Below are 23388 nucleotides of genomic sequence, written 5' to 3'. Positions count from 1 at the left end.
TCTCAAAAGCAGCCTCAGATTTTTGGGGCCCTCTTTTGACTCGTCATATCTCGACTTGCATTCATTCATACCTAACAGGCTTTCAAACGACCCACAACCTGATGTAGCAAAGAGGTATGGGTACTTCCGGATACTCTCCAGTACATCCCACAAAGTAAATAATAAGAGAAGCTGGTGGTATATATACATCGATCACGTGAAGATGTCTCATCCTGGCTCATTCAAACGCCAAAACCTCGTCAATACAGATTCCGTCCATTCATTCAAGAGAAGAAAATGACCGTACAGTTCCAGGGGCGCTTCCGTCGATTCTCATGAATCTCATCAACAATCGAAAGCGGATAGAGAACGCAACTCCACTAACATAATGAGACCCCTTTCCTAAACATGGTCGAATGCTAACAATAGTACGGTCGGGGTATCATGCACCAAAAAGAAGAGGAAAAGAAGGAAGAAAAAGAGAAGTTAAGAAGAAAGGAATCATAGACTGAAGCACAAAGATTCAAGGTGCGTAACGTTTAATCCGCACAGCGGATGAGCTTCGTTGKCTTAATATCGGTGAGAATAACCCACGGAGCCATCGTATGAATACGATGTGGCTTGCGTGATCTGGTCATTATAGGCCTGGTCGTTCTCTACCGGAGGGGGAGACATATGCAGTGTGCCCTGAGGATCATACGTCGCGGGCATCTCCGTGGGCGAGGTGCAAAGCTGGTACGGATTCTGCAACACACTCAGCTCTTGAGTCGTTATTACGGGTCGCGGCCCGGCGTTCAGCAGTGGTGGGTAGGTGACAGAATTCTGATGAACAGGCACAAGATGCTGCCCCGCAAGGCCCGCCTGCAATCCGTATGCAGTGTACACCTCCGGTTCAGCGGATCGAAGCCCTTGATGCAGGGTTATGGAGGTCGGTGGGTAGGTTGGATTCAAAAATCCAGCAGGCGGCTCGGATCTTCCATGTTCGAAATTTATTGCCGCATCCGGTTCGACTTTGATGCTATTCAGATCAGGTGAAATGCTGGTGGCTTCCTGTACAATCGAGCCAGGGTAACTGACTGCTTTCGGGGCAACGCCAGCATCTACGTAGGAAGACAGATGTCGTTCTTGCACTAGTGCCAGAACAGGCATAGCAATCTGCTCCATGTGCTTGGCCAGATGAACGGTAAGCTTTTTCCAGCTGCTGCAGACGTTACCGCAGAAGCGGCAGGGTTCCTCCCGCGGTCCCTTGGAGGTATCATGATGACACTGGTCCACGAGCTCCCACAGCTGCTCAACTTCTCGCTCGCGACTGCTTTCTTTCTGTGCTTCAGATGCGACCGGGTCTTGTCGGCCACTAGCGCCCATACCTTTCGTCTTCGTCTTCTTGATCTTGGGCTCGGGCATCTTATGCTCTCGGACGAGATGCTGTACGAAATTGTCCTTGCGGTAACATGTGTGATGGCAATCATGAATGGTGCAAGTCCACCATTCAAGTTTCCTGTGCCGTTCACTCTCGTGCCTAACCCAGTCCGCCTTTCGCTTGAACGACTTGGGCTCGTTGCAGTGCGGAAATGTGCAAGTAAACGGCTGCACATCTTCGTGGACATGTTTTGTCCAATCGGATGGCTTCTGGAACCTTTTCACCCTGAAACATATGGGGCACTCGAATTCGGCCGGGAGTCGCTTCACAGGCGGTAATGGGACGCCTGGGGGAAACTGCGCCGCTGTCACAGCATTTTCTCCAAGCGCAGGAGGTTCATCATCCAGTCCGCTGTGCCCGGTGATCTGGAACTGGGTATGTGCAGCTTCCGAGTCATGAGGTCCAGCGCGCGCGGCCAGTATCACGGCTTCACCACCCTGTGCGAAGCAGAATTTACCCGCCGGGCAGGTTTTCTTACCGACGGCATGAGTATGGTTCATTTTATGCTCAATCAACTTCTTGTATCTGCGAACCTGCTCGTTCGCAAGACGGTCGATCAGTGCAGGCTCCAGACGAGGATTCAGCTGTGTGATCTGAGTCTTGAACCCTTCCGTTGTAGGCACAGGCAGACGGGCGAGAACCGGGAAGTCCATCACCTGCTCTTTCTCGGCCGTATCATCATCCTCCTCGTCATCATCTCCTGTTTCACCAGGCTKGCTTGACGCCGCCTGCTGGAGACCATGATTGTCAGTCGTCAAAGTTTGTGAGTAGCCAATTGTGGGAACGGGCGGGCCTCCGTGACTGGTGATCAAGTCTAATAGACCCGGTGTAGTAGACCGCGATATCTCACTCCGACTGCGCGTCCGCCCAAACTTGTTCCATGGATTAGACGCTGAGTGTGGCGAGACGGCACTCAGGGAGTCTCTGCCTCCAATAGCCGCCATTTGACCGGCAATTGCAATGACGGCGCCGCCTGTACTAAGGCTGGGAGACTTTGGGCTTCGCGTAAGGCTGAGCTTCCGGTGGGGGAAACTCTCTTTCCTCGAGGGCGGGCTTTTGACCTCGTTGTTCATGGTTTGGTTTTCAACGAGGGACAAGTCTGACAGCGGTCTCTTTAATACACTGATCGATGGTTTCCGCGGGAAGAACTTCATCAGGCTACTCCGCCTTGCGTGTTTTTTGCTCGAGTCCTGGTTGATAGAGAGATTGGCAAATGAACCCCCCGCGCCAATAATACTATTCACTTCCATTTCACTCATAGGCCGCGTACCCCACGTTGCATAGCGGGACACGGCATCTATTTCTCGAGCGCGTCGTTGGTATTCCATCATAGCGGCGCTGGCGGTTGATGGCTGCATCTGAACTGATCTGGGAGTAGAGTCGTGATCCGGGTCCTGCCATGGGCGAGTTGCCAGGAATTGATGTGGTGCCGGCTCTCCGTCCGCAGAGTTGAGCTGGTCCTGCAGGGGCGAACCTGCAAGATCTTCTCCAGCCCACCTCGCTTCATTGACGCTGGCTGCGGGCGATCCTGAATCGCTTGCTTCGACCTCGGAGTCATTACCACTGAGCTCCTCGTCGCTGCTCTCATGGATTAATGCACCAGGTCCAGGGATGGCGGGCCCGTAGGTTCCAAAGTGCAGGTTGAAGTAGTCCTGCTGTGGCGCAGGGTCTCCAGCGCTCCTCGCCCTGCGCCGTGTGCCAGCTGGTACCTTGCGGCCACGGGTATGAGGGCTGTCGTCTCCACCTTCACTACCGACGACGCTTACTGTAGCGGACCATGACCGAATATCCGCGTTCTTCTCTTCAAGCCGTCGCTGTGACTCTACTTCATTGGGACTGAGGATATACGTGTCATCACGTGATGTAGGAGCGACACCGGCCTGGCCAGTGGCGCCATCGGGAAGCCAGGAACCATCGTGCGCGCGTGCGACCGCTTGAGGAGTGGTCTGCCACGAGGTATCGTGATCCCCATCCTCTGATTCTCCGCCAGGCGAAAGGTGTGTGGAAGACTGGCTCGGCCGCCGTCGGACGGAAATTGTCTCTCTGACTGGGGAATCTCCACGCGAGTAGCTCTCGACCGTAACAATTGGGCTTCTTGCTCTGCAAGCATCTGACGAGGGATGAACATTCAGGTTGCTGTCCAAGGGAGCCGTGACTATGGTGAGCATCTGCCCCGAATGCGATTGGGATTCATTGTTTTGTTGATTGGTCAAGTTGGACGCAGGACTCGCGTGGTTAGTCCGGTCTGGGGTTAGGAGCTGAGATGTGACCATGGTTGGCTGATAGAGGGCTGCCGATCCTGAGTCCACGGATCGTGACTCATGAGGTACATCGACGTGGGATGAACCCATATTATGTGGCCAGGCATTAAAATATGACTGCAATTCCACATCTAGACTTCCCGGCGGTTGGTCGCCGTTTGGAGAAGCATGGGCACTCAGGTCACTCGAAAAGTCGTCGACGGGACTCAGAAAATCCGAATACGATGTCGGGTAACCAGCTGTTTCAGCGCCCTGCGCAGAATCGCTGTTCACATTGTGATTGTAAGGAGAGGTCGAGACCTCACGCAGGACCTGCTGACCAGGCTCAGGAGTCAATCTGATACCTGAGGATTTGAAAACGGCTTGCTCGGGGTCCAACGGAGCGGAAAGATAGGGATCCGAGAAGTTTGCGTTTGGAAACCCCATGTCGGTCGGGGATTCACTTCGGACCAGCTGAGGAGATAGCGTCGACATGATTGCGGTGCTGAAATGTGCTTTGCAAAGACCTTGCTCGCTCCCAGGTTGATCATAAAGCCAAGAAGATCAGAGATGACGCTCTCCGGGAAAGCATGTCTTTGGGTTTATTGAGAGTCAACTTCAATGGTCATTGCAAGGACGACGCTGGAAGTGATAGAATAAAGTGTACCTTATACAACAAGAAATGAGCAGGATCAGGAGTTGCACTTTCTATGTAGTAGCAACGATATTACAAGATCAGCCACTTCAATTAAGGTAGTTAAAATTGTAGTATTGTAGGCCAGATCAGTCGCAAGAGTGTGCTCAGATCAAACCAGAGCAGGACTGAACTATTAGTAGAGGGCGACAATGCGGAAAACCGAAGATTGAGTAAAAGTTAAGCAAAGGAGAAGTAGTGAGTGGAGTCACGAAAAGAAAGAAGAATGAAGCTAGAGGGGTAGAGAGAGTCAAGTCACTCAGTGCCTGAAAGAGGCTCTGCTCAGCTCAGCTGCCACAGCTGGGGGGTAAACAGAGGGGTGGAGGGGGAACTCGGAAGGTGAGTAGATAGAGGATTACAAGTTGAACAGGGGAATAAAGAATAAAGAGATATAGAGACTAGATGACTGACATAATAATAATAATAGCTAACTAGTTACTAACTACCTTGGTTATCACCCTGGTGCATAGTCTTATTACTCACTGTTGTACCTTAGCCACACTTTTCCCTGATGAGGCAGAAAGCCTTGCGAGTTGCGGCTGAGAAGGGGGAATTGCTCGACAACTGAGCCACAGCTGGCACACAACATTTGCGGCAAAGTAGAGAGGTACCTACCCTCACAAGAGATTTATAATTAGCACTGTCATCGCATCATGTAAATAGCGACTCGGACGATAAGACGAAGGAGCCAAACCCATATTAAACTACCAGTCTTTGTACCTGTTTTCTCCCTTGCGAGAAGACAGATGGCGCCAGCGTCAGACGTTCGGCGCATCGTCAGCCAGTAAGAGCAAAGCGGGGTTTGGCTAGTATCTTAGGTTCTCTAATACTGTGTCGGGGCAAGAGAAGGAATGCTATTTTGGGCGCATTTAAGTATCATTGAAGTGCTTGAACTGTTCATTATTCTTCCTTGTATCATTTGCAAGACGCTTATAATATGCAGCCAGGTACTTGCAAGAGTATGTGGCGAGGATCTACTCCGCAATCCGTACTACTACTATCTTCTCCCCTCGCTAGATGTGCACAGTCGGAAAGGTACGAAAAGGAAAGCGGCCGGTGATCTTAGGTTCTAACTGCTATAACCGGTTCGACTGCTTGAACTGTATCTTGCTGATCGATATTTCACATTGTGTACCTAGTAGTTAGTGGATAAGACTAGGCTAAACCATGGAACGATTATTCGTTGCGATCAAGGCTCAAACGGGGAAAATCCTGGGTCTATCATGCTACCCATGGGTCAGAAACAGCCTTATTTCCTGATGCTCCACCGCGGGCAACAAGGATAACCTGGCGCAGAGAGAAGTTGATCAACCAACAGAGGTGAACATGAAACTGACCCCCATATTGCTGCTCCCTGAAACTACTAGTGCTACAACATGAGCTACTTTTCATGGTTCGATAATCTACCTAACAGAGAACGGAGAACCGCCCTACCTATTTATAACCTAGGTACTAGTACTAGGCCTAGTAGGTCAGCTTCCCCAGCCACAGTTATCTACCCACCAATCAGATACAAATCTTTGACAAGACAGCCAGTACTTACCTTAGACAGGCCTAAGGTATCAATATCGCCAGTCAGCCCTGCCTGAGGCTGTGCACTAATTGCATCCATATGTCTCCATCGCCATCACTTTCTCCCCTCTAAGCCTCGTTTCGCCAACCTCAAAGAAGAAGAATGTTTCTCATCATGCAGTAGACAGTGACCAAGCCCCCCTTTCTCATTCTATGATATCAACGTTATCCAGAAACCTTTTCAGCTCATCGAGCCCATCCTCCCCTTGCCAGGCCCTTGATCAAGCTACGCATAGACAACTGACGCTGCAAACAAGGATTGAAGTCAAAACAAGCTTTTTATGCTCTGAGACAAGTAGCCAGACCTTTCTTGTCTAGATGTTCCACCATTAATCGGCTCTGAGCCTCTGACATCACAATGGGTGGCGGTGCTGAGCTCTGAAACGACGACCACCTCTTATCAAGTCCCGGCGATAGTATGATTCTCTCGGCTGAGACACTCAGGGTAGCCCTTGAATTTGAGCAGAAGGAAAAGGCAGTGATATGTATTTAAGAATTTGGAGTATTTGAAACCCTATACACCGTGATAGACAAGGCGGATTTTCTGACAGCGGTATAAATAAACATTCACTTTTAAAAGTCATGTGTACATCTCCCAGACGAAGAACACCCGAGCTCACAGATACTAGCAAAAAAAAGCCTGCTGCTTCACAGGCAGTCAAGCATATCTGACTCCACGGAAACAGCGTAGTTACAAAGTTGAGTTAAGACAAGAGGGTGGACATACCCGAAATGGCCAAAAAGTGAAATGGAACAACCAAAATACAAAAATAGAGAGAAAAGAGATAGAAATGCACGGAGTCTCTCCATCAACCAAGAGACATGGAAAATCAGAAGAAATTGAAACAGAATGATGGTCGGAACAAAGGGAATTAAAACAAAGGAAGGTCAAGGAGAAACAAGCTCCAGTAATCCAGAAGATGACAACACAGAAATAACGGTCAAGCGAAGAATAAAGACAAATATAGAAGAAAAGAAAGTAGAATCACCCTAAGAAAAGATCATCATACACATAAACAAATTTCTCTATCAACATCTCGGGTCCAGTACCGAGCTCCGCGGCCTCAAGATTCATCACACGTGCACGCCATTATCACCGTCAACAACTCTATGATATGAGCAGTTATCCTTGAGCGGTGACTTCCACCGAGTGAAGTGATCCTCTTGAGCCACGACGGGGACAATCCTCTCCGCTGGCCAGTGTTTCGGTCGACTTCTTAGCAAGTTCCTGAAGACGCGCCATCACAATAGGCGAGTCAGAGTACAAGACAGTCCCTCTTGAGTACGTGCAAGGACTGGCCTTTTCCTCATCCTCGGCAAAATCCTCGTGCGCAGCCTCCCGGCTAATCTGGGGGAAAGTACGCAAGATGACATGTCGGCTGGGGTCATTCCTGGAACTGACGCTGCCCTCTTTCGGGGCCCCATATTCATCCCAGCTGTCATTAGAAACACCTTCGGCATCTGGAGCCGGAAAAATAGCCAGAATCAGTTCTCGTTCTACACGAGCAAGCCTCCAGGTCTCCGCCGCGAGTTTGACGATTTTGCGCACACCGATGATCAGGGAATCGAGATGTCGTGGGTCGGCGAAGTGTTTGATAAGATCGATGATCTCGTCGACAATCACCGCAGCCACGACGTTGATCGACTGCTTCGCATCAGATGTGGTATACGCTGCCTTCAGTGTCTGCTGTCTCCAAAATGCTTCCCGTCTGACGGACTTGCGACGAATGTCCATTGAAAGCATCTGGAAGAAAGTGTCCGCCTTGTCGTATCGCCTGCCCAGAGTGAACAAGAACGGCTGGAAGATCCGGTAGGTCAAAGTTTTCGAGATGACATGCTGTACATATGCCGAACGCAGTTCCCGCGATGCTGGCGTATTATCAAGGAACGACGGTAGCTCCGGAGGAATCTTAGACAAGATGTCCTTGGGAGGATCAATCGGGAGGTACGTGAAATGCTCCTTGGACAAGGAAACGATAAGACGAGAGAGCTGGTCGAAACAGTCCAAACTAGATTTGAGATTCTTATCAGAACAGGTACATTTATAGCGTTACCGACATGTCATCGTGATCATTCTATAGACGAAACAATAGAGACAAAGAAAGCGTCAAGAAACATGTATATGCGCTGAAAAGAAATTCACAAAGGAAAGAAGAGACGTGAAAGAGCGTGGAGTTTCAGTCTGGTCAAAAGAAGAAGAAAGAGTGCTAGAAATGAAGATGAACAGAGGGCCGAAAGAGAGAATATAGACAGAAAGTGAAAATCAATAGATGAAAAGACAGTTCTGGCGCTGATGAGATGGTGCCTCAATGCACTAGGTCACTTACAAGAATGAATCTCCCTTGGTGCTCTTGAGGTCAGTTGCTTCTCCAAGACTGTGGAGTGTCTTCCTCAGCCTGTCACAATCCTTGCCCAAATTGTCGATTGTGGTGCGCATTCCCTCAACCGCACGTTCAAGCTGTTGCTCCTTGAGCACATTATCTTCCTCCAGCTTCTTATTCTCGCGCTCGCACCTGGCCAGCTCTTCACACTTTGCGGAAATCCGAGCCTCCAACTCAGTGCGTTCTTCAGTCCACTGTTGTTCCTTTTGATCCAGCTCCTTCTGCTTCTCATCGAGTGCGTCCTTTGTGGAGTTTAATTCAGTCTGCGTCGACTCCAACTCGGCGACCTTGGCATCAAGCTCGGTCCTGATCGACTCCAATACCGTGACTTTGGAGCCAAGCTCCTCCTTCGTGGAGGCCAGTTCAGCTTCCTTCAATCCCAATTCAGTCACTTTAGAGTCGAATTCGGACTGCAGGGCATCGTGCAATTCCTGTAGTTGTTGTTTCTCCCTCTCGTATTCTGCCTTCATCGTCTCTTGCTGGTCAAGTAATTCCTTCTCCCGAGCTTCCAAAGCTTCCGCGGCCGCTTTCTCGTCTTCAGCTTTGATTTCCTCAAATAGTTCAGTCAACTCTTGTTTCTGATTCGCAAGAGCTTCCGCTCTCTCCTCCTTCTGACGTTCCAATTCTTGCTCGTGCGCCTCCTGCGCTTCTTTGATGTTCGTGTTCAGAGCGGCGATCTGCCCTTCGAGTTCAGACTTCGATTGCAAGAGCTCCTGGTTGGACTTTTCCGACTCCGCTAGGCTCTCTTCAATGTCCTTTCTCTTCTCCTCGAGGTTGCCTAGTTCCATTCTGAGTTCATTTATGGTGTTCTTCAATTTCGTTGCCTCCTCTGCACTCTCGTTCGCTGCCTTTCTCATCTGATTCTGAAGCGCTTCGATGTAGAAATCCTTGTGCATCAATGCCTGTTCATGCTGGCTTTCCATCTGCTTAAATTCCGCCTCCCGAGCTACAAGCTTGCTTTTCGTGTTCTTGTACCCATCGAGCAAGCGGTTGATGTCCGGGATAGCCTCTTGAATTCTTTGCAGAAGTTCACCAGGCTCGTCGTGCTCATGAGGTGGTGAAATGGTTCCCCTATCATTCACACCGTGCCCATTTGGCAACCCCATATCCCGGAGGGCTTGGAAGGCCGACGCATAATGAGGATCTATTGAGCCGCGATGAGTGGGACGCATATTGGGAGAAGGGTGATGATAGTAAGGAGCATAAGGAGGCAGGTAACTAGCAGAACTCATCGCAGGTGATTGATAAGCAGTTGCATAGCTAGGAGCGATTGAGTGAGGCACGCTGGGAGCTGGCGGCGGAGGTCCGAACGGCGTAGCATGTGGCGAAATCGCTGGAGACATGTAGGGACGAGTAAGCGGACTGTTGACCTTTGCAACGGGAGAAGCGGGTTTCGAGGCGTATTTCTGGGTGGGAGACGCTGGCTTCGCCATGACGGGCGAGGCGCCTCTATAGTGAGAAGATGCAGACTGTGGAATGGGCGAAGATGGCTTCGATGCAGGCGATGCTGTATGAAACGCAGGAGAGGCAGGTTGATTTGCAGGAGATGCACTATGTAACACAGCGGATGCCGCCTCTGAGGCAGGAGAGGCAGCCCGGAAAACAGACGAAGTTGCCTGGGGTCCGGTAGATGCTGCTACAGGTGCAGGAGACAGCGGCCGCGAGGATGAAGCAGGGTCCGGTGCTGGCAAAATGGCTTGGTCCGCAGTTCGAGTAATCTCTTGGTGGGGATTCGGGAGATCGGCTTCGGCTTCGGCTTGGGCTTCTGAGGAAGGATTGGGCGCCGGTGAAGCGGCATTCGAGCGAGGAGACGCCGCTACGTACTCAGTTTCTGTCAGAGACGGCGATGGTAGCGGGAATGAGCAAGCTGCTGCTTCTTGTGAAAACATGGGAGTCTGAGGGGCTGTGACTGGGGTCGGCTCGGGGGGCTCGACAGCGTCACTCTGCCCACTTAGACCGTGGTTTGGCTCAGGGTTCGTCTCAACAGCCTCTGTCAGGGGGTTGGGTGCCGCTAATTCCTCCAGAATGGACTCGTGAGTCGCTTCAAAGATGTTCTGCACATCGTTCAATGTCTGCGGCTGACTTGAGAGACCCTCTTGGTCCAATTTCATCGATGATTGAGGGACTTCCCAATTTTCAGTCACAGCCGAGGCTGTCGCTGCAACAGGTTGAGGGTGCTCCAGTTCTGGTGCTTGTTCCKGGGCCTGTCCGTGTTCTGGGGCAGGTTCCGGGAGAGACTGCAGAGGAAGGTTTGATTCAAGTACGTGTTTTTCGGCTAGTTGAGGTACGGGTTCGACCTCTGCTTGGAGTTGTTGATCTTCTTGATCCAAAGGAGGTTCGATGTCGACCTCCGGCTGTGATTGTTGGTCTTGCTGCTCGGCGGAAGGTGTCTCAGTCGGGTTCTCAGACGCTTCTTGATTCTTCCCCTTCTTATTCTTCTGCTTGCCCCCGGGTTTGCTTTTGCTCTTCTTGCCTGGCCCTGCCATTGTGGTAGAGTGAGGCGTGGCTGAGTGCTAACTGTAGAAGAAAACGTGTCCCCAGTAGCTTGATTTCTGATGTAGTAGCGATAAGTGTGTCAGCAGATACTCGATTGGGTTTGCTGCTGCTTCAGAACAGTACATTTGCAAGCGCGCTCGGCCGGGTCTTAAGATATACACTGACTTGATATGGACACAGAAAGCTATAGGTCGGAGTTGATCAATCAGAAGGAGGAAGGCGAGTGATCAGCGATCAGGCGATTATGGAAGTGATGTAAAAATAAGCACGCATTCGGGGAGAAAAGAGATGAATTCCTAGGCGCAGTAAAGGCACGCGGTGGGCACAAATAGTTGGGCCACACGAAGACAGTATCACACGGTGTCAGGAGTCCGGTCCGCAAGCAAGCAGACTATTTTGGAAACCAAGTCTGACGCCTACTGCGCTGTGTTTGGAGCAAGTGAAATGCGTGGGACAAGATGTCAACGAGGAGAGAATACAGAGAGCAGAACAAGCCAGCTAATAACCCTGTCTGGAAGCAAGCCCAAAACGACGCTGTTACACACGAGAACGATCCAACCAGCCTCTCTGAGGCTGGACGAGGAAGAAAGCGGACCGAACCTTAGTCCAATACCAATCAGTATGCATGGGTCGTTCGAGTCACACCATAGTACTGGTAGTTAGGCGATCTCAAGACCGTGCTTTTGGGTGCTAAAGCGGTAATTGTAAAGAATGGGTCCGAAGCCGTCGGTTCCCAACCTACATGACCGAACGATCATGGTGAAGTAAAGTGGGTTGGGCATCAAAATGAAACTGCATCTTCCGGGTGGCAGGATCAATCATGAGCTGGCATGGCAAACTCGGAACGCTGCAATCTGAACCGATTGAGGGAAAAAAAAATTGTCAAAGCTCAATACGACACACGATCAGTTGGATTTGTCCTCGAGTGCTTCATTTTTCCCATGGCGAAACGGCAGGCAGGCGTGTCCTGCAAGTAGCTGCCTGTACTCGAGAGACCAAGAGGCAGGGAATGGGATGTGGGGTTTCCACGCTAGAGACAACTGGAGGATGGAGATCGATGACATGTCCCCTTTGGTATCCAGACGTTTTGAAGCCTATATTATTGGCAACAGGGAAGAGCCCAATAACAATGGGCCCAATGGGAGCAGTGGGGAGCGCCAGTTTGAATGTGAGGCAGTTAGTTACTCGGTTAGTATCTCAGAGCAAAGCACTGGCAAACCAGTAGTCTAATTTAGCAGTACCACCTGTACGGAGTAGTGCGGTGTGTATTGCAGAGCAGCCATTGTGAATGCGACAACGCAGAGACCCGCCTTATTGATGTGTATGGAGCAGAAGCTAGGGTGATAGGTTCGAACTCTTGGAGCTAGAATGATCCCGAAGCATAGCCCGAGTAATTAGTTCACGGCAGCATATTGGTGCGTGACAGCGTGTGAAATAGCAATCTCCTGTTTTTGGACGGCCATGAGCATATTCAGGCGGTCGAGGTGGCTGGGCTCATATGACAGTTGATTCGAGCGACGAAGAAGACAAAAATACGCTTTGAGCCTTGGTTCATCAGTTGTTGGGTATGAGGAGTTACGGTTGTAGTTGGTCTCTTTTACTAGTTAGCGCCCTCTGATTATTATGTCCAAGTACACCGTAACTGAATACTGATGACCACGGACTACATAGACTATTCATGACACTCATTTCATGCCAGATAGGTTTAGCTCTAGGGCCCAAGATTAGGGCATCTGACCAGCGTCATGAGAGGTACAACAGAACAGGAGACTGGAGACCAGTAAGCGAAGTATCATGCTAAGTTTCGCGAAAAGGCCAATCCCGGTCTAATATGAATGCGTTCTTGATTGGGATGACTTGAATGCAGTCCGCTTGCTTAAGATGACCGTATAGAAATGCGGCAAAAAAAACCAAAAAATGGTCCCTACGAGGGTCGAACTCGCGACCTTGGCGTTATTAGCACCACGCTCTAACCGACTGAGCTAAAGGACCGGGTTGATGTACAAGTGCGTTCATTTATAATACCTAAGGCCATTTAAGAGGAGGAAGTAAGAAGGTAAGAATAGCCTTGCCAGAAGAAAGGCTCAATTCTCCGAGCTGCTGCGAGTCTGAGGCGACATGCATTTTCCAACATCTTATCATAGAGGCCAATGGAGCAACGGAGGAGATCGATGGATATGACCTGAGGCAATGAGCTTCTTCCAATGGCTTCTGCATGCCTACTGTTCGTGCGCTGATTGAACTTTTGACAGGCTCCAGTGTCCATCCATCCAGATAGCGACAGAGAGTGAAAGGTCAGGCCCGTCTTTGAGATTCTTGTGACCAATTCCGTCAATGATAGCGACATTGTTGGCTATTTCGACTCCACTCTAAGAGATTGCCTACTATTATATTCTTTCGAGGTAATTCAGAACCAACAGCTCAGCGGGGCTTGCTTTTGACTCTTATTTGAGTGAAAGATTGTTGAATTATATCTGTTCAAGCTCATGGCCAATGATTAGTATTCGCATACTCTTCTGTCTTCAGTATTCGCCTAGTAGTCATTGAAGATCTCGTTTTGAATCATCGAGTTATACGGAGTAGGTACAGGAGACTTCGTAGGTTGCGCTAAGCTAAGAAGGTAGAGTCATGTGACGTCCGTCAAACAGCCCTCGCGCGGCTTTCAACCTCAAATCATCCGGCGACGGCATCATCGTCATTAATCGGCATTGCCAATTGTCTTTCTCCACAACATGTCTTTCGCCAGACAATCAGTCGCTTCGGCGCGGCAGCTGCTGCGCAATCAGCAGCCCCGTCGCTTTGCCTCTCATACCGCTCATGCCGAGCCTGTGAACGAGAGCTTCGGCGTACGTTTGATCTCCCCCACGACAGAAATCGTCCTCATCTCTGACTGCAACTCTTTGATCTCCACAGCGCAGCTTCTATGTTACCATCGGTGCATTTGCCTCCGCCTACGTTCTTTACCGCCTGAGCAAGTCCACTGAGGAATCGGGCTCGCAATCGTGGATTTCCAACCTCATCCACAAGTGGACTCCTTCGGAGAAGTTGTTTGAGGAGAGGAACGCCATTCACACAGCACTTATGGAGAAGGCCGCTCAGGATCGCCACCTGCTTCAGTCTCAAGGCCCTAGAGCCACTTTCGAATTAAAGCAGCCCGAGTACGTTCATATGAGCTCCCTATGTCCCGCCCAAAGCACTAGCTAACGTATGGATTTCTGCATTTCCTAGAGTCAGCTTCAATACCTCTCCTCCTTACAATGTCCCTGCTGGTTCAGCTGTGGACCTGAGCGGTGTTGTTGCTCATTACGAGCAGCAGAACAAGCAGATGGAAGAGGCCCGCGTCGCTCGGATGAAGGACGGCAAGGTTGTGTCTCTATATGACTAGACAAAGTTGACTCTTATTTCAAGATCTTTTTAAAGCAATGTCAGTGCTAGGCATGATTTGGGGGCGTGTTGTACATATTACAAATTCATTTACGGTAGCCCCGTCCGTCAACGTTCCTTTTGCTGTTTCATTGACCAGTCTCGTTCCACCGCCGTTTACGATGGAAAAAGCGGGTCGATATTGCCAAGTAGTTCTTATGTTCATGCTGATATATATGCATCAGTCCCAATGTAGTGATCAGGTACTCCTGAGCGCAATCCTTAATATCACTCGACCGACCCCTTCCGAGTTAATATTCACCTGCTCCTCCACATCCAGGCCATTGCCATTGACATTTTTCAGCACCGTCAGAAATTCGTCTACACCACCTCCCACACCGAAATAGACCTTTTTCGCTGCTATAAGAGCTTTGCTCCGCTCTTGTTCGGTTTCAGACCGGCGGAGCAAGGCAATCAAGGTCTCCGAGAAGGGCGCCAGAGATGCCGGCGAGTATATCGTCTCACTCGCAAGAATCAATGTTTTCCCTTTGCCCTGGCCGTAACTGGAGAATACCAAGTCAACAAAGGCGGGGGACCAGGCACCGGAAATGAACTCAAAGGTGATCTTCCTGCTTGCAAGATCTTGCTGAAAGATCTCCAGGAGCTCAGGCGTGATGTCAAGCTCTTCTTCATCAGGCTGGTCCCCAGACGAAGCTGCCTCCCTCGAGGGCGGATTCCTATGCGTGACTATGTAGTTCCAAGTCAAAAGCAGGTTCGGAAACGTGACTAGGCGAAGGACGGCAGAATTGTAATCTGCGAATGTGAAATGGATCTTGTTCGTCGCTGATTCCGGTCGACACAGTGCTTGCGCGAAGAGAGTCAGTGAGGGTATCGCAGTCCCAGCACCGAGCTAGTTTCCCCCGTCAGCGTCCATTTGAGCAAGAACTGCATACAGAAGTAGGATTAGGTGGCCGAAGTACGGACCTCAATAATGTGCTGGTCCGCATCTTGACGAGACAGATCTTCACTAGCAACCAATTTGGCAAGATCCAACGCACACTCCCATGTCTTGAAGCCACCTTCGTAGAAATTAGGCTTGATATCCCCCTTTTCGAGCCCTGAGATAAGTTCCTCATTCTCATGGTCTGCACTGTCTTCGGCCATAAGCTGAGTCCGAATGTCGAAGACCTCTCGACGTCCAAGGGTGAACGTCCTCTCATCTCCATGAGATGCATTTATTACGAGCTTGTTGTACGATATTTGTGATGGCAATGTAGACATCTAGAAGAAGGTTAGATAGAGCATATATGACCGATCAAGAATTATCCTCCGCCGTCATCTATTCCTCTCTCCCTCTCCATCAAATCCATCGCCTTTAAACGCGACCCGTCTGTAGCTACCCAACTACCTAGGAAGGAATCTAACAGAATGAGTGACACACAGAACTTACCCATTCTCCCATATCATGTTTCTGAGGTTCCATTAATATTCCAGTGATCTGGTTGCTGGCATGCTCCACAGCATTCACATCTCTCTCATCACCACCATGGAGATCGTTCTCATCAATGTCGATGTCATCCCCAGAGAAACCGAAGCTGAACGCCGATGTCATTGCGCACTTATGGAATTATTTCTTTTCTTCTAAGCAAAGGCTCGATTAACCTTGAACAAACTTTACCCGAACGCTTTCTGGGAGAAGCCGAGCACAATATGACAACACATTCATGGGTTCTGAATATAGCTGTAATTGTCTTCAGCAGACAATTATGAAAATAAAGATGACCGCCTTTGATTCGTCGAAATGAAGAGTGACAGCGTCGACATCTAGTTCTTGAAGACAAGATCCAAAAATTTGGCGAGAAATATATTGATGACTAAGCACACCTAACATGCTAACTAAGGTATACTCGACTACAAATGACCATCGCGGTTCATGACAATCTTGAACCCCTAAGTGAAAATGTAGTATGGTAGTCTATTATAGCTTGTCTATCCAAATGCCATATCTGTGCTAAATTCTCACGTGGAATCTGAAAAGTCTAGGCCCAGCCCCCAAATCGAAATTTCATTAACGAGACGGTTGTCTTCGTATGTTGCAAAATCTATCATTTCAGCGTTATAATGTAATGTCGTCTATATCTTGATTCACTCGCAATAACAGGAAAAAAAAGAAAAAATTAAGCAGATCCGTTCTCCATAGTTCCGTTCTCCATCTGCTGGCTAGCAAGAACAGCCTTCTCAAGAGCCTGGAGCGTATCGGCCTTGAGATCCTCTGCATCCTCAACACCGCAGCTCATGCGGACGAGGTCATCGAAGACACCAGCGGCCTCACGCTGATCCTTAGGAATGCCGGCGTGTGTCATGCTCGAAGGGACTTCGCAAAGACTCTCCACGCCGCCCAAACTCTCAGCAAGAGTAAAGACCTTGGTGTATTGGCAGAAAAGATGAGCCGCTTTCTGGCCTCCCTTGATACGGAAGCTCAGCATACCACCGCCCATTCCCTGGCGGTGTTGCTTAATAGCGATGGCGCGATGGGGATGCGAATCAAGTCCCGGGTAGTTGACAGAGATAACATGAGGGGACGACTCGAGAGCCTTGGCGACGATTGTAGCGTTATTCGTCGCCTCACGGGCGCGAAGATGAAGGGTCTTGAGGCCACGGTGAGCGAGCCAGCAATCGAAAGGAGATGGAACGGCCCCAATGGCATTCTGCAGGAAAGTAAGACGGTCCTTCAGGCTGTCAGAGTTGAAGGCTGCGACGCCCATGAGAACATCCTATATTTGGTCAGTAAACTGCCTTACAAGTAGACGATGGGTCACAACTTACTGAATGACCGTTGATGTACTTAGTGACCGAGTGCACGACGATATCGGCTCCGTGGTCCAAGGGATTCTGGACATAGGGGCTCATGAAGGTGTTGTCAACCACCACAATGATACCATGCCGGTGCGCAACGGCTGCTACGTTGCGAATGTCGACCAAGCCAAGGGTGGGGTTGGACGGAGTCTCAATCCAGACCAGCTTGGTCTCGTCGGGTCGGATCAATGCCTCCACGTCAACTTCAATGCAAGGCGAGAATGTTACATGAACACCGTGGGCCGAGGCGACCTTTGTAAAGTATCGGTGGGTTCCACCATATACATCGGACACCGAGACGACGTGAGAGCCTGCAGCTAGGGACTGGAGGATGGTAGCTGTGGTCGCCGAACCGGATGAGAAGGCCAGTGCGTATTTCGCGTGTTCGAGGGCCGCAACAGCTTGCTCGAAGTTATCACTGAGAAACTTTAGTGCCTATTCATTCGCATGATCGTCTCAATTGTGTCTCGGGGCAGTCGCCTACCGGTTTGGGTTTGAGCTTCTGGTGTACTCATAGAGACCTACGGGGTTCCCGACACTGGTTTGCGCGAATGTTGTGGAGAGTGAAATCTATGTTAATGGTTAGCTCTTATCCTTCTCCATAAGTAGCGATGGATGCAACGCAATTCATTTGAACTCACAGGAGCAATGACGGCGCCAGTGGTTGGATCATGAGGCGATCCAGCGTGGACAGCTAACGTGCCGAAGCGGCGTTCCTGCGCATCTGCACCATTCTGAGAGTAGCCGTTGGAAGATGCAGTCATTGTGAACGGTCGACGATGTTGAAGACGATTTGAGGGTTGGTACAATCAGGGCGAGAAAAGAAGGGGGTGAGAGAAAGAATATAGATATATGAGATTTTATCGATAACGGATTTATTCGATCTAGTTATCAGTCAGAGGAGATAGTTGTATGAGATCACTCCCACAAAAAAAAATCCAATAAGGCGCCGGTCATGCGTCCTCGTGTTTATAAGAGTCAGCAATTGACAATTAATAATAACAGACAACAAATATTTGACTGGAATGTGCTACGGAGAAACACTGACACATCAAGAATTATTGATTATTACTAGTAGTATTATTTTTCCTGCCCTTCGGACTCCGATTTTTTCTTTCCCATCAAACTCTCTTTGAATTTCCTTTACGTTGCACTACAAAACTACAGGGCGGAACCCGTCCCCATCTGAACCAGACGTTCCCGGCACTAACCGAAGATGTAGATTCAATTGATAATCAGATCCAGTACAACGTGGATCTTGCAGGTATCATATAGGCTAGATAAATTATTGGGTATGTATGTTGCTTGCTGACAGGCAGATGCATGCAGTGATGTTTCGTGCCCACAGAGATTAGGTATCTCTAACCTTCGATCTGAATGATCATCACACAATCTGCAAATAGTAAGTTAATTAGTATAACCCCTGATGACAAATGGACGTAGAGATGGTAATCCGGAACCTACTGTGATAGGTACATTCTAATAAGGTGATCCAAACCGCAACTTTACACTACATTCAGAGTAGTACAATTTTATCTGGATCCAGATCACGTCATTTCTGAACTTTTGTAATCATATCTTGACTGTCATCTCAGGTTCATCATGCGATAGGCAATACGTTCAGTGCTGTCGTGTCCTCTATTCTAGCAACGCCAATGATGGGGATCATTTGTCAACTCCAATTGCAGCCCGTTGTATCATCCGGCGTATACATAAAGACAACATAAAAAGACATGGGAGTACCCTCACTAATCATCTTTCCCATCACCACCAGGACACGGGGCCCAAACCCGCCATTTGCATCGAGCCCTGAGATCTTCAATTAGCCAAACTAGAGTTCACCAGAAATCGAAACGTGAGGGCACATACTATGATGGAGTACGGAGGCTTTCTTTCAATGGTTGCGCCGTCTCCTAGATCTGGGGCATTGGGAATCTGATCATGCCATTCCTCCATCTCAACTCTAAAACGGACAATTTCTCCTATGTCGAAGTAGAATGTTGAGCCATCTTCATTTTCCCAAACCCACACCTGATCGGCAATGTCACTGTTTCCTGGTGAGCCAATATGTACTTGCCACAGTCTGGAGAAAGACGGTTACTTACAATCGAGCACCGTCCAACAGAAGATCCGGGGGAATGAGAATGTCATTGAAAAATTCTACACCAACTGCTTTTTGTATTAGCGTGAGTATAGTGACCGCGAGCTTGAGGCAGTTGCATACTCTTAATCCCTTGTTGAGTAGCACTGGAGATCTTGCCTAGTAGGATTTCTCCTTTGAACGGCCGGAAGACGATGAGCCGGAATTTCACTATAGACAATAAGTAAAGCAGTCCTTCAGCCGGGAAATCCTTCGAGACATACCGTTTACGTTGACCAAACCAGTGCCATGGCCTATTAGACCATCCGACGATTCTAACAAGTCATAGAATCCAATGCAAAGGCCAATTTTTTGAATGACCTGCACAAGCGAACCATGTCAGTCAAGGCGACTGCCACCTCGTTCAGAGTGACTTCATCGTACTTTATTTGCATACTTTTCGTTGATGTTGTCCTCGATTGCGACAGCGCTGTACTTGGAGAAGTCTTCAGGAGAGATCTGGATGAGATCTGAGACGGTTGTCTGCGTCGCTGCAGTCAGCTTGTCTGTTCATGACAAGATAAATTAAGATTGATCAAGGACGTCTGTCAACTGACAAGAATGAACATTTCGAATATGTTACAAAGGAACGAGGTATCGCATGAGCAGTGATCAGGATAGGTAGTAGTTTCTATTTCCACGCAGTCGCAGAGAGGATTAGCGGCAAGACAAAACTTGCATCCTAACCATGTAGGACGCTGTAACGGCCCCTTCTAAATTATGTTCCAGTAATCACCGATTCATGACATTAGTATAAAATTGTATTTGAATCTGCAACAAGAGAAGTTCAAATGATCAATCGCGAATCGCCTCGACCAATCGCAGCGGTTCATCTTAAATTTTTCCTCCTGCGTTTGATAGCCAAGGATCTAGCACGTGACTTCTCCACTTTTTCTTACTCGGGCTTTACAGCGACAGTTCGGATCTCGGAACGGAACAACAACTTTGGAGCTTCGGTCCTAAAGAAGCGATCAGAAGTGATCGGAGGTTTTCTCAGGTCTCCGGGATGGCGTGAGAGGATGGCATCAATGCTGTCACTCATTCGAGGGCCTGCAGAGATCTTCCCGCAATGAGCTCCCAGGGATTCTCATTTCCTCCCCCTCCTCCTCCCCCTCCTTCTTCTCAGCAACAGCAGCAACCTCCGTCAGCTTTTCCGTCCGGGCCTCCACAGTACGGTTACGGTTCTTATGGTCAGCGAGGTGGACGAGGCGCTGGAGGGCACAACAGAGGCCGTGGCAGAGGGCTTGGGAATCGAGGAGGTCGGGGAGGCTCCTTTGTTCCCCACCATGCCAACCATACCCCGACCTATCCCTCTACTACGCCGTCTTCTTTCGGTTATGGGTCGATAAACTGTACCGGGTTTACACCTCAATCTCAGCCTACTGTCTCTCGCAATATTCCGTCGACCCAGATTGCGTCTTTAGGGTCCCCAGGTTTCCAACACCAGTCCAATACATCCTCGTATGCTTCCCCGCAACACTTTTCGCAGCCGCCAGGCGTTCTCGGATCTCCATATCAGCCACAATCTGGCTATGATGCATCTTACGCCCCCCAAAATGCGCAATCGGGTCCTCCATACCCTTCTGTCGTGCATTCAACTCAACATATCCCTCAACCAGTACAAGCACCGATGATGAGTCCTCCAATGCGTTGGGGTTTTGAGACATCACCACCTACAGGAGCATTTGCTAGCTCTCGGCGTAGCAATCAATGGGCGCCGCGGCAATCTAGCACACACCAGAACCAATCTTTTGGTGGAAATTCAATGAAATATGGCGGAAAGCGGGATCATGCGTCGGCATTTGGAGGAAAACCGCAAGCAGTTGCACCTCGCGTTCCTGCACCGCCTCCAGTCCCGAGCTTCGGTAACCCTCTGCCAGTAAAACCTCCGCCGGCAGTTGATACTGCACTAAACTCGAGGAAAAAGAAACGAAAACACAACCAGTTAGGGCTAACGCCCAAAACCGAGGATCATGAATCGAGTGAGGAGGACGACGTGGATGAAGAATCGAAGTTGGCGCCTGCTGCTGCTGATGCTACAGCACCGTTGCGATTCACCTACAAAGGACGGACGGCTACTCTTCAGTCACCCACAGACATTGCCGCATGGATTGAGGAACGGAAGAAACGATTTCCGACGCAAGCAAAGGTTGAAGAGAAGAAAAAGGCCATGGATGAGGCTAAGAAAGCCCGTGAAGAAGCTCTGAACAAGAAAAAGATTGAGAGGCAGGAGCAAAGACAAGCCCAGAAGGTCGCCAATGATAAGCCAGAGAGCGTCATTGATCCGGCGGATGCAGCTGCCAAGGCGAAACGAAAAGCTGACAAGCTTCAACGCAAGCTGCTGAAGGAACAGGAACGGGTAGCGAAAGCGGAGGCGGATGCCGAGCGGGCTCGGCTCAAAGTTGAAAAGTTGCAAAAGGTGGCAATGGAGGCGCGAAGAGGATCAGAGTCCGCCACGCAGAAAAATGAATCTCAGGCTTCCGAAGTGCAGATAGTCAGCTCCAAGGGCAACGACTCGGAGACTGGGGCTGTCCCTGATGAGAGTTCTATCGCACCCATGGCCTCTGGGACAATGGTAACAACGACGGAACCCGGTGACTCAAAAGAGAGTCGAAACGAGGGATCAGCCGCGTCATTTTCCGATGGCTCAGATAGCACCGACTGGACTTCGTCAAGCGGATCTGAAATATCTTCGGATTCCGACGAGAGCGGTGATGATTCGGCCCCCGACGAAGTGTCTTCTCGCCGTGAGGGGCCGGAGCGAGTAGCACCACCGCCTCGAGTAAATAAGAAGAAAGTCTGTCGCCATTTCGCCCGCAATGGGCGCTGCTTGCACGGGGAGAAATGCCATTTTCTACATGAGTTGCCTGAACGAGGCGCCAAAGCAAAACCTGTAGAGAAGAAAGGACGGAGGGGACTCTTCCAAGCCGTAAGTATCCTCGCCCTTTAGCAAAGAAGGAAAAGGGCCTTCTTTCGCCTATTCAAACGCTAACGCACAAATTACTAGCTGATCGAACGCCAGAAAGATGACGAGGATCGGAGAGCGATGGAAGTGATTGTATGGCTGGGAGACAACGGATTTCTCGATGCCCCAGAGGCCGAGGAAAGGGCGACTGGACACTCTCATACTGATGAGAACAAAGATGAGAGCCAGGACCCTCAGGAGGCGAAACACACAGTTGCTGCTGTCTAGGTGCTGATGAGACATGTTACTATATAACATCGGCGCCATGTACATAAATTCCGCGTACGTATTAGCTTCAGAACCAAATAGAGCCCTGAGACTTTCAGCCTGGGCTGTCAGACTGTCGCAGCGAAGGACGCCAGACCTAAAAGTTGATCCAAAGTCAAGTCTATTGACTATTCATGCTCCCTAAGATATTCCTTCTCAGAGGTATGCCTCATGGACGCATCCTCACCAATTCGCAACTGTCCCAGTTGGCAGTCGTATTGAATGTGATAATACCGGAAGGTTTCATATCCGTACCGTAAGGTACCTTATCCTGGTGCTTCCATTTAGATACCGTAACTTACAGCGCGATGATCACTTGGGTAAACACCCTAGTCGCACAAGGTCAGGTACCTACCTACAAGTAACAGGCATGCTGGATGCTGTGAAGAAATATTTTTGTATATTTTCCATGCTGCATTTAAAGTCACCACAGGAATTAAGAAGTAGATCACTCAAGGGTTTGGGTTTCCTGGTGCTAGGTGTCTCCTATAGGATAACCAGATCTAAAGCATTCATAATTCACTCATCTTCTGTGAATCGGAGGTTAAGGTATGATTATTCTTAGCAACACTTATCAAACTCCTCAGTTCCTCCGCTTCCCACAGACCCTTGAATAAATCCCATCGCTCATTGCCACTGATAGGCATCTAGTATTATTATCTTCTTTACCTTAGACTTTGCGACCTTAGCGTCAACTAGCTGGGGCCCCGACCGGGCTTCGTCGGGATTATTGGATCCTTCTCGACCTACTTATCTCGCTAAGCGGATGACTACGACTGACTCGGTCTAGCTGAACAAACGCCGCTTCCTAGAGGAGGAACTAAGTCTGGCTGGGATTAGCCTCTTCGATGGCGTTATTGCCCATTTATGCTGTTTTTGCCTCTTCCGTTCGGGGGGGCTGTGAACTTATGCTTGAATAGACCGTCCTATTGGCTCTTCCTCGGGGATGACTGGCTCGTGGCTTCCTCACTATCTAACTACTGGCGCGAAATCTCAATCCTTCCTTAGTCTAGGT

General features: G+C 49.5%; 7 protein-coding genes and 1 non-coding gene across 8 annotated transcripts; 2 read left to right on the top strand and 6 right to left on the bottom strand.

The window, feature by feature from the left end:
- Positions 1–549: 549 nt before the first annotated feature.
- Positions 550–4134, bottom strand: Asppvi_009722 (putative C2H2 finger domain protein; the record flags this gene model as incomplete). The annotated part of the gene is made up of 1 exon (XM_043305570.1): positions 550–4134. The coding sequence occupies one exon, from the start codon at positions 4132–4134 to the stop codon at positions 550–552; it is 3585 nt and encodes a 1194-aa protein (XP_043161505.1).
- Positions 4135–7028: 2894 nt separating this feature from the next.
- On the bottom strand, positions 7029–10772 carry Asppvi_009721 (uncharacterized protein; the record flags this gene model as incomplete). The annotated part of the gene is made up of 2 exons (XM_043305569.1): positions 7029–7914; positions 8233–10772. 2 exons carry the CDS (start codon positions 10770–10772, stop codon positions 7029–7031), a joined length of 3426 nt encoding a protein of 1141 aa, XP_043161504.1.
- A 1928-nt stretch (positions 10773–12700) lies between these two features.
- Positions 12701–12774, bottom strand: Asppvi_009720. The gene has a single exon. It is a non-coding gene; the product is annotated as a tRNA-Ile (tRNA).
- Positions 12775–13514: 740 nt separating this feature from the next.
- On the top strand, positions 13515–14167 carry Asppvi_009719 (putative NADH-ubiquinone oxidoreductase 178 kDa subunit; the record flags this gene model as incomplete). The annotated part of the gene is made up of 3 exons (XM_043305568.1): positions 13515–13628; positions 13696–13940; positions 14011–14167. The coding sequence occupies 3 exons, from the start codon at positions 13515–13517 to the stop codon at positions 14165–14167; spliced, it is 516 nt and encodes a 171-aa protein (XP_043161503.1).
- Positions 14168–14404: 237 nt separating this feature from the next.
- Asppvi_009718 (protein-histidine N-methyltransferase) lies at positions 14405–15757 on the bottom strand (the record flags this gene model as incomplete). The annotated part of the gene is made up of 3 exons (XM_043305567.1): positions 14405–15055; positions 15130–15426; positions 15596–15757. 3 exons carry the CDS (start codon positions 15755–15757, stop codon positions 14405–14407), a joined length of 1110 nt encoding a protein of 369 aa, XP_043161502.1.
- Positions 15758–16322: 565 nt separating this feature from the next.
- On the bottom strand, positions 16323–17765 carry Asppvi_009717 (cystathionine gamma-lyase CYS3; the record flags this gene model as incomplete). The annotated part of the gene is made up of 4 exons (XM_043305566.1): positions 16323–16919; positions 16972–17419; positions 17486–17571; positions 17643–17765. 4 exons carry the CDS (start codon positions 17763–17765, stop codon positions 16323–16325), a joined length of 1254 nt encoding a protein of 417 aa, XP_043161501.1.
- A 1000-nt stretch (positions 17766–18765) lies between these two features.
- On the bottom strand, positions 18766–19710 carry Asppvi_009716 (DNA-directed RNA polymerase III subunit RPC25; the record flags this gene model as incomplete). Its single annotated transcript, XM_043305565.1, has 7 exons — positions 18766–18810; positions 18871–19048; positions 19107–19170; positions 19226–19312; positions 19366–19462; positions 19526–19624; positions 19699–19710. The coding sequence occupies 7 exons, from the start codon at positions 19708–19710 to the stop codon at positions 18766–18768; spliced, it is 582 nt and encodes a 193-aa protein (XP_043161500.1).
- Positions 19711–20210: 500 nt separating this feature from the next.
- Asppvi_009715 (CCCH zinc finger protein) lies at positions 20211–22334 on the top strand (the record flags this gene model as incomplete). The annotated part of the gene is made up of 2 exons (XM_043305564.1): positions 20211–22070; positions 22149–22334. 2 exons carry the CDS (start codon positions 20211–20213, stop codon positions 22332–22334), a joined length of 2046 nt encoding a protein of 681 aa, XP_043161499.1.
- Between the last annotated feature and the right edge of the window lie 1054 nt (positions 22335–23388).

Source organism: Aspergillus pseudoviridinutans (assembly GCF_018340605.1).
Source record: "Aspergillus pseudoviridinutans IFM 55266 DNA, scaffold_7, whole genome shotgun sequence".
NCBI classification, from domain to species: domain Eukaryota; kingdom Fungi; phylum Ascomycota; class Eurotiomycetes; order Eurotiales; family Aspergillaceae; genus Aspergillus; species Aspergillus pseudoviridinutans.
The sequence above is the reverse complement of the archived record's forward strand: the minus strand, read 5'-3'. Positions and strand labels throughout refer to the sequence as shown.